A 10,432-nucleotide genomic window follows, 5' to 3' on the forward strand; every position below is an offset into this window, starting at 1 on the left:
CTTGAGACTCCCTTTCCACTACTCTCCATACTAACCCTTTTTTTTTTTTGAACAAAGTCTCTCCACACTAACCTGAGATAAAACAATTGTTCTGTTAATATCCCAGCAATTTTTTTTTTTTAAAAGTATATATGAGAGAGCCAAGATTAAGAAGACAAAAGGGAAACCCAGTTCTCATACCTGTTGAATATGCGGAACAAATTTTTCAAGGGCTTGAGAGTAAATTAAGATGGCCTGAGACAAAATGGTGTTAATGGAGGATGAAAATCTTAACCTGAGATATAAATTACAGCTTTATGTTAAAGGAGTCAGTTCTTACCCTGGCAGGATATCTAAGAAACCATACATTCTATAAACTCAACAACCCTAAAAACACTACAAATCGTTAAAAATCACATAATCAACCTCTCACTCTCCCATGAAATTGTTTATATTTGGCCGATAGCAAACATATCCATTGACTCTCAATAGAGATTAACATAATTTAGCATCTAGAGTAGTCATATGTGTTCATATACTTGAGCCCATAATTTAGACAAAAACCTGTAACTTAGACAATCAAATTATGCAAATTAATTCACTAAAATCTGTAGTTTATAGCTTAGACAAACCAAACCTACAACTTAGACAATAAAAATCTGCAAATTAATTAATCAAAACCCTACAGCTTAGACAACAAAAAACCTAAAAAAAACTATACAACATAATAAAAAATGGTTTAAGAACCGAAACAACAAAAACAATTGAAACTCTTAAAAAAACTGAACACATAAAACATTTCATATATACTTGTGCAGATAATTTTCTGAAATTTGACTAACCTTGCTCATTCATCTTGTTCTTTGCTTCAAACGTGTCACTATCATTGGAGCCTCTGAACTCTTGCAAATTGTTTTTGTTATTATATTAAACCTATTCTGAAAAATTGGAAACCATACGTAGATATAGTCGCCCACAAAAACATAAGAAGCTCTGCTTTTAGTATAACATATAAAACAGAGAGTTGTGAGAAGATGGCTTTTTGTTCCCAACACGTCACTCACATCAAAATATTCTGCCCCGGTGAATACGATAGGTCTAGTTCACTCTCCAGAACCCGTTGCTTCACCTGCGCAGCAAAGCCAACAGTTTCAGATTGATTGAAAGAACAAAAGTGAATCTCTCCTCTTTTTTTTTTTTATATTGTAATATAGTCATTTGTGGTTAGTTCATAAGTCCAAAAGATACATCAATCCACAAATCACTAATCACTGCAAATAAAAAGGGATTTTGGCAAAGAGGTAACACCATAAGAGTGTGCTTAATCGATGGATGAACAATATGAATGAGCTAATGTCTATTATTCCATTATAAAAAAGTTACGTCATTTTTAGCTTTTTATGAGAGAGTTGGTTTAATCATTTATGAAAAAACAGAAATCGTCGACAATATGCTACTGTGGTTTAATCATTTACCACAGTTCCATGGGCTATTGTGGTAGAATAAAGCTGTATATATGAACAATATGAATTGAACTTATGCTGGTAGATGATCATTTCCCTCTATACATTTCGACTTTTAATTGATATTCCAAAATCGTCGTAGAAAATGAATGATGAGTAGTCAAAGGGACTGACCTAGAAGAGAGAGAGAGAGATTTACAAAAGCGTAATTAGGCTAAGGGTTGGACTCATGTTCAGAGTCGATCTGGTGCTTCTTCTTCTTCAAATTGATCACCGAATCATCTCAGATCTCTTTTCTACTCATACCATCTTCGCCTCTCTTTCTTTACAATCATCACCTCTCTGATCCTATAGAGACAAAAAAGAAAGTCACTTAAGTTATTGGAATTCTGATTCAATTGTTGATTCCAGCGACACACAAAGACGAAGAATTCATTTCTATTCTTGAAAAACCATGAAAAAAAAAAAAGTTGAAAACCCCCAAATATCAATAATCAAAGTAATACATAGAGCAGACTGAGAACAATTTGGTTTTAGGTGGAAATCGAATTACCTTGTTGTCGCCGATAAATCCATTCTAGCCAACTTCTTCAAAACTGTTCTTTAGATTTTTATATCTGTAGGCGTTCAATGCATCGAGAGTTTTGAAAATAGACTAATAAAAATTGAAAGAGGTTTGAGAGAGAGGAACACAAAGAAGTAGCTGGTAATTTGGCCTTTTCTAGGGTTTGGGAATGATCCGACTCCTATTAAATAGCTGTTACATCTCCTAAAATCAAAACGAATTAAGAGAGACGAAGATCCAGACTCCAAAGCAGAGGCCGAAAGAGAAAGCTTTTTTTAGGTTTAGTAAAATGTATGTAAATGAACGGCTAGGATTTTTGCTCAAAAAAACACTTGATGGCTGAGATTATAACAGAAAAGTTAATAAGATCCGACCCGAAAATGGATCCGCGCGTTTATCCGACTGGGTGACAATTAAACGACCATTTTACCCTTTTAAAAAATCGATTATTTGGTCATAATTGCAATGGTATTGTATTGTAAATTCTTACAAAACTAAGGTTTTTTTTTCAGGCAACGTTTTTCTTTTAATAGTAGGGATTATTGATGGTTGATATCTTTGACTTTGACTATCTTTTTGGTAACTTTTTATGTTTGACCAGATTTTTATTTTTCCTAAATTGTATATATACAATATTTTATAAAGGGAGATGACATTTACTCCGAAAACAATAACTTAAAAAAAAAAAAACTATCATTACCAAGAAGAGTGCTACAGAAACAATAATGGCAGCACAAAAGTTTCAACTTGCTTTTATGATCTTATTTATTTTTCTTCTTGTTTCTCAATCAATTGCTCAACCAGGTTCTGGTAATATTTTCTTCCTAAACGTCTTCATTTCAAAAGAATATTAATGGTACACGAAATCAGTTATACTTGATTAGTTTTTTATAATATTATTTCAGCTAGCTGTCGTTACAAAAGCTCTAATTGTAAATCCGATGCTGATTGCAAGAATGTATGCACTGCCCCAGATGAAGATCACAAAAAGTTTTTGTGCTTTGATAATGTCAGACAATGTTGTTGTATAATACACCATTGATCATGATATATTTATATATTTCTATGGTTATATCATTGCCAATAATTGAAAGTAATAAAAATAAGTATTTGAAAATATGGCATGTATATGATTTATGAGAGTTTTGTTGAGCTCCATATGTGAACACCACACTGCATTTCTGAGCCAACAACACTTTTATCCTCACTTGAGTTGTACACTTGCCTTCACATAAACTTGTGTAGAAATCGATTCATATTTATGAAATTTTGATGACTTCATAACCTGAATCCTTGAGATAACCACTCACCAAAAAATTAACAGACTTAAGTATTAGTATAGACATGATATGCCTCAATCTGTTTAGTCTTTATCTTATAAAAGATCTCATCTTATCATTGTACATTAGTGATAACAACTGATATGCTCAAATTAACCCTAGAGCTACTCTCTCAAATTAAGAGATCAATGCAGTACTTAGGGGACAGTGTTGTTTAAGTCTGGGGGAGGTTAGTTACTAACTATGTTTTCTGTTTTTGAGTTTTAGTTGTGTCAGTCAAAACCATAAAGTTTGAGTCGTTGTAGAATAGTGGTAAGTATTCCCGCCTGTCACGCGGGTGACCCGGGTTCGATCCCCGGCAACGGCGCCAAAATTTGATATGCTCAAATTAACCCTAGAGCTACTCTCTCAAATTAAGAGATCAATGCAGTACTTAGGGGTCGAATTCCACAAGGACTCAAGACTACACAATAAATTATAGAGTTTTATAATTATGCTAAACAGATTAAATTGAATTAAAACAAAAGCAATGCAAAATATTAATATTAAAGGCTGTTGTAAATTCAGGAGATCAAAAAGCTAGGCCTAGGGAATTTCTCAGGAAATTATGAAATATTAAATAAATCAATAAATTAGGATTCAAACAATTAAGAACAGATCTAGAACTCTAAACACTTTTGTAAATTAAATCAGTTCTCACTGCAAATAATATCTAAATTTAAAACCAGAAAATCCAAATCTCTTTGTAAAATTCTAGGTTAAAAATCAGCAATAAAATCAGGTTTAGATTGTTCACAAAATTATTAAATCAAATCTCTTTGCAGAAAATAATTTTGCTCATCAAAAGGTTTTATCAGGAAAACAATTATATTCTCATATCAAATTATTTTCCTAAAGTATTAATTCTAGATGGCCAATCAAGGATTAATATGAAGAACAACCTAAGATGAAGATCTAGATAGATAAAGAATCCTAAATAAACAGATCTAATAATTTTCCCTGTGAAAAACCCTAAACCTAACAAGCAAACTACTCAGACATAATCAATAAAGAACAAGACATGATTCTGAATAATAAGCAATAGAGATTAAAAGAGTAAAAGGGAGTTTAAGAAATTATTCTCTCAAAGCAGATCTCTCTCTCTCAAAAGCTCTCAAAATCTCACAGGGTTGCAGGAAAAATAAAACTTGATAGAATACAACTTAAGGGTTTGGAAAACCTAAAAATTATATATATATGTCCTAAAACACGTCAGGGACTAGTCTTGCAAATATGGAAAACTTCGGGCAATTTTGTAAAACTTCCAAATTTGGCTCTCTCGTCGGTTTGGACTGGGTGTCGATCGACACCATCTCCTCTGATCGATTCCAAGTTGATTTCTTGCGGATTATTGCTCCAAACTGATCCAAATTGCTCCACTTTGCTCCTTCCATGCTAAAAACTTGTAAAGACTCAAAAACAATCTAGAAACAAATGAAAAGACACTAAAAGACTCCTTATATCATGGTTAAAAACCACAAAAACCATGATATATCAACAACAACCTCTTGTATAAATGTGTTGGTCATGTGAATAATACAGGATCATCTTTTCCCAATTCTCTATATGGTAGCAGAGCACTGATCCAAAGAATTTTTCTCTTCTCAATCTTCTTTCTCTCGTTAATCTTCTCTCGTTTCTTTTTTTCTGCATCTTTTTTTCTTCTTACCGATCATGACATCTGAAGTTTCTTCTACCTCTGTTGAATCCTCCCCTGTTTTCAACATCTCGGAGCCTCACAAAACCCTAATCTCTCTCAACATGGCCAACATCACCAAACTCACGCCAAACAACTTCATCACTTGGCGTCTGCAGATCCGTTCCTTGCTTGAGGCTCACGATCTCCATGTCTTCATCACCGATGATGACAACACACCTAGTGAAACAGTCAACACTGCTACCGCTACAAATCAACCAAATCCAAACTTCTCCACCTGGAAACGTCAGGACAAGCTCCTCTTCAGCGCTATCCTTGGCTCTCTCTCCCTCACTGTTCAACCGATTGTCGCTCGCACTGCAACAACACGAGATCTCTGGCAGACTCTCTCTCGCACCTATGCAACGCATCTCGTGGTCACATCCGTCAGATCAAGGATCAGCTCAAAGATATCTCCAAAGGAAACAAGTCGATTCACGACTATATGCGTGACATCATTGACAAGTCTGACAAACTTGCTCTGCTTGATGCTCCTCTTCCTCATGAGGATCTTCTTGACTACATTACCTCTAGCCTTGGAGAAGACTACAGAGCTGTTACCGAGATGGTTCAAGGTCGTGACACACCAATCTTGATCCCAGAACTCCATGAAAAACTCATCAACCGCGAGAATGCCCTCAAGTCTTCTGGCAAGTCCGACTACTCTGTTCCGGTTACTGCGAATGCAACCCAGTTTACACCTCGACAGTCTCACTCTTCTTCCCGTGGTGGTTACAACCCTTCGCGTGGAGGGTTTCGTCCATCTAGACCATACCTCGGCAAGTGTCAGATATGTGGTGTTCAAGGACATGGTGCTCGCCGATGTCCCCAATACAGAGCCCCTTCTCCAACTTCTCCAGCTCCTTCCTACTCACCACAATACTCTGCTCCATATCGTGGTCCTGATCCTTGGTCTGCACCTCACTTGCCGCTTCCAACGCCTCAATGGCCACAACAACCACATGCTCATCACACAACAAGCTCTCCGCATCCTGATCTCTCTCCCTGGCTCCTTGACAGCGCCGCCTCACACCACATTGCAAGTGACCTCTCCAATCTCTCCCTCCATGCTCCTTACACCGGTGGAGAAAATATCATGGTTGGAAATGGATCCAATCTGCCCATAACTCACTCTGGTTTCATCTCTCTCCCCTCTCAATCTCGGAACCTTAGGCTCACTAATGTTCTCTGTGTTCCTGCAATGAAGAAAAACTTGATCTCTGCCAACAAACTTTGTCAAACCAACAATGTAATGATTCAATTGTGTCCTTTTACTTTTCAAGTGAAGGATCTACGCACGGGGACAACACTTCTCAGTGGCAAGGCCAATGAGGGCGTGTATGAGTGGCCGATCACCGTCCCAAACACTGTTCCGTCTTCTGTTTCAGCCTTCAGTTGCTCCAAAGTGTCACCCTCTTCATGGCACTCTAGATTAGGACATCCAAATTCCCAGACTTTACATCATATGATTTCTAAGTTTTCTTTACCTATTTTTGCATCTTTATCTTCTCATTTATTTTGCAACTCTTGTTCTAGTAATAAAAGCCATAAATTACCTTTCTTTATCTCCTCTTTACAATCAAAAGCTCCCCTTGACATCCTTTTCTCTGATGTTTGGATATCCCCTGTTGTCTCTATTGATGGGTACAAGTATTATGTTATCTTGTGGACCATTACACAAGATATACGTGGTTGTATCCTCTCAAACAAAAATCACAAGTTGCTCAAATTTTTCCCATCTTCAAAGCCCTTGTTGAGAACCGTTTCAACACAAAGATCACCATGCTTTTTTGGATAATGGGGGGGAGTTCCTTGCTCTCAAGCAATTTTTGGCAACAAACGGAATCTCGCATTTCACGTCTCCTCCCCATACTCCTGAGCACAATGGCATAGCTGAAAGAAATCATCGCCATATTGTTGAAACAGGTCTCTCTCTTCTCACTCATGCATCCATACCACACACTTACTGGACCTACTCTTTTGCCACTGCTGTCTACCTTATAAACCGTCAAACAACCCCAAACCTCTCTCAGTATTCTCCTTATCACTTACTCTTTCAGACTGAACCCAATTACACTAAGCTTCGAACCTTTGGCTGTTTATGCTATCCATGGATTCGACCTTACGGTCAAAACAAGTTCAGTTCAAAATCCTCACCCTGCGTTTTTCTAGGTTACTCTCTCACTCAAAGTGCCTATCTTTGCTTAGATGTCTATACCTCTCATATTTACGTCTCTTGCCATGTTTAGTTCGTCGAGTCGGTCTTTCCCTTTCCTCTGCAAACAGCCTCTTCTTCTCATTCCTCTCCCGAAACACAAACCTCTGATTCATTCTCAGCCTCTGTTGCTCCTACATTCGATCGGTCACTCACTCTTCTTGAAGCCCCGTCGTTAGATTCCTCACCTGTTGGCACCACTACGACAACACTTGAGTCCTCTCCTGCTCTCTTCTCTGCTGCTTCGTCCTCTGCGTCGTCATTGGCTAATGACTCTGTTTCGGCCTCTACTAGCTCTCCACCGGCACCTCCGCCTCCTCAAAACACTCATCAAATGCAGACTCGCGCAAAGGACAACATTCGCAAGCCGAATCCTCAATATGGTCTCACTGCTGTTCTCAAAGAGATCAAACCGGTAAGTCACGTGCAAGCTCTTAACGATGAGAAGTGGACAAAGGCTATTCATGCGGAGGCTGATGCTTTTAAGAGGAATGATACGCTTGACTTGGTTGATCGCTCACTTGCTAAGAACATAGTTGGCTCCAAATGGGTCTTTCGCATCAAGCGCAAACCAGACGGCTCAGTAGACAAATACAAAGCCCGCCTCATCGTAAAAGGTTATCACCAACGCCCTGGACTTGATTATCACGACACATTTAGTCCGGTTGTTAAGCATGCCACCATTCGTGTTGTTCTTGGTACTGCTGTTGGTCGCAATTGGCCCCTCCTACAGCTTGACGTCAACAACGCCTTCCTCCAAGGGCCACTAACTGAAGAAGTATACATGCTCCAGCCTCCAGGACTCGTTGATAAGGACAACCCTCATCATGTTTGTCGCCTCAAAAAGGCTGTTTATGGCTTGAAGCAGGCGCCGCGTGCTTGGTATAATGCTCTCAAGGACTTTCTAGTTAGTCTTGGCTTCAAGAACTCACATGCTGATGCTTCTCTCTTTGTGCTTCGCACTGGTGCCTCTTATATCTACATCCTCGTCTATGTTGATGATATAATCATCACTGGTTCTTCCTTCTCTGAGTTACGCCGTGTCACTGATTTTCTTGGTGTTAAGTTCTCCCTCAAGGACCTCGGTTAACTCTCCTACTTCTTTGGTATGGAGGCTTATCGCACAGCCGCTGGTCTCCATCTAACACAGACCAAATACATTACTGACTTGCTTCGCAAGACTCTCATGGCCGAAGCTAAGCCTGTTCCAACCCCAATGGTGTCCTCGCAGGTTCTTACTCTCTCGTCTGGTGTTCCCTTGTCTGATGGAACTCAATATCGTGCTACTGTTGGCAGCCTGCAGTATCTCTTGTTGACTCGGCCTGACATTGCTTTTGCTGTCAATCGTTTATCTCAATTTATGCACAAACCAACTACAGTGCATTGGGAGGCTGTGAAGCGAGTGTTGCGCTACTTGGTTGGGACTGAAAAAAAGGGAATTTTCTTCTCTGCTTCCACTCCTACCACACTTCATGCGTACTCTGATGCTGACTGGGCTGGCTGTCGCGATGACTACTTATCTACTGGCGGTTATCTTGTCTACCTTGGTCGTCAGCCTGTGTCTTGGTCGTCGAAAAAGCAGAGTGGTGTTGCTCGTTCTTCTACTGAAGCGGAGTATCGGGCTCTTACTGCTGCTGCATCAGAGGTCAAGTGGGTCACCTATCTCATGTCCGAACTTGGCATTCAGTCACCTGCTACACCGGTTCTGTTTTGTGACAACATTGGTGCCACTTACCTCTCTGCGAATCCCGTGTTTCATTCTCGCATGAAGCATTTGGCTCTTGATTATCATTTCGTACGTGAGCAAGTTCAAGCCAAGCAACTGCGCGTTGCTCACATTAGTTCTGCAGACAACCTCGCGGATGCATTAACAAAGCCTCTGCCTCGTCAGCGCTTTGACACTCTATGTCACAAGATTGGACTCTGCAACCGACGTCCATCTTGCGGGGGCGTATTAGTATAGACATGATATGCATCAATCTGTTTAGTCTTTATCTTATAAAAGATCTCATCTTATCATTGTACATTAGTGATAACAACAACTTCTTGTATAAATGTGTTGGTCATGTCAATAATACAAGATCATCTTTTCCCAATTCTCTACATTAAGAACCAAATCGAACCACTAGAAAACCTGAGATTTCCCTTTTCATAACCCTGTTTAAACATATCCTCTTGAACATCAGCTTGTACCGTTGTTATCAATTAACAAGACACGCTGCCTAACACTCAATATTAGGAAGACTTTCGACACAACCACCTGTTCAATTTTCCTGTTAAACAGCCTTTCTCCAGTAGTATTGACCTACTACTCGCAATCTTTGATACTTTCAATCATGAGACACTTCTTTTGCAGCCACTTCCACACAAAAATAGCCTGCAAAACTTGAACTTGCTCTGCAGAAAAATAACTACCAGTTTCAGACCTGACCGGAATCTCCCTTTAACCATCAACCTTGCTTGTGACAGTGCCTTAGAGACCTTCATTGTAACTGTTCTTTAAACCATGAAACTGAACTTCTCCTTATTCATCAGTCTCTTGCAACAAATTTCCTGCAAGTGATTCTTTGTGAAAACAAATCAGAATTGGTCTTTTTCGATGCAACCAGACGCAACAATCTGGAATTCTTTTAGTCTCTAAATGCAGTATGTTCTCCCCTGCATTTTCATCCATGTAGAATCAATCTTTTGTTGCATACACCAGCGTTTGAGACAACTTCTTCATTCTGCTTTAAGGACAACAACTTCATTCTTCTTGAACTGATTAACTTTAAACAGTCCACTGCATCACTTGCAACTGTTTCTCTCATTTCCTATTCTCAGTCTCTTGTTAAAGAATCCACTGAGAACTTCGAGTTAGCCTCCTCTCAAACCCATACTTAGCTTGTGTATAATCTCTGAATCTCTAGAGATCCTGCATCTTGTACTTGAGTACTCTTAGTGTTATAAGTATATTTTGATTGTTAACTTTATGATTTAATCTATGGTATGCAGTAGAATAGTTTTTTATAATATTAACTTAATCAACTTAATTAGATATTTTATTACTCTTATAACAAGCGACGGCGCTTTTAGGGTTTTAGGACAACGATCGCCACATGCTCCATAGAGGTTGTCGGGTGGATCTCAGGAGAATTTTATGGGTTCCTCTGGTCCTTTCCTCCCTGGTGTTGCGGGGGAAGAAGGGTTTTCAAG

At 38.9% G+C, this 10,432-nt stretch overlaps 1 protein-coding gene and 1 long non-coding RNA gene across 4 annotated transcripts; one reads left to right on the forward strand and one right to left on the reverse strand.

The window, feature by feature from the left end:
* Positions 1-7: 7 nt before the first annotated feature.
* Positions 8-2,329, reverse strand: LOC104773631. 3 transcript variants are annotated; one of them, XR_765149.2, is made up of 6 exons: positions 1,996-2,327; positions 1,617-1,790; positions 1,044-1,108; positions 822-917; positions 181-234; positions 8-72 (listed from the first exon to the last, which is right to left on the reverse strand). It is a non-coding gene; the product is annotated as an uncharacterized LOC104773631 (long non-coding RNA). The 3 variants fall into 3 exon arrangements; XR_765148.2 differs by having other exon boundaries at positions 181-274; positions 822-1,108; positions 1,996-2,329; XR_765147.2 differs by having other exon boundaries at positions 822-1,108; positions 1,996-2,328.
* A 6,016-nt stretch (positions 2,330-8,345) lies between these two features.
* LOC109131584 (uncharacterized mitochondrial protein AtMg00810-like) lies at positions 8,346-9,200 on the forward strand. Its single transcript, XM_019242710.1, has one exon. It carries the CDS (start codon positions 8,346-8,348, stop codon positions 9,198-9,200), a length of 855 nt encoding a protein of 284 aa, XP_019098255.1.
* Positions 9,201-10,432: the final 1,232 nt, after the last annotated feature.

The sequence above is a fragment of the Camelina sativa genome, unplaced genomic scaffold (genome assembly GCF_000633955.1).
Source record: "Camelina sativa cultivar DH55 unplaced genomic scaffold, Cs unpScaffold00599, whole genome shotgun sequence".
Taxonomy (NCBI): domain Eukaryota; kingdom Viridiplantae; phylum Streptophyta; class Magnoliopsida; order Brassicales; family Brassicaceae; genus Camelina; species Camelina sativa.

What these genes read in the sequence shown, in the direction of transcription:
- LOC109131584 (XM_019242710.1), top strand. Translation starts at nt 8,346, where the DNA reads ATGGAGGCTTATCGCACAGCCGCTGGTCTCCATCTAACACAGACCAAA.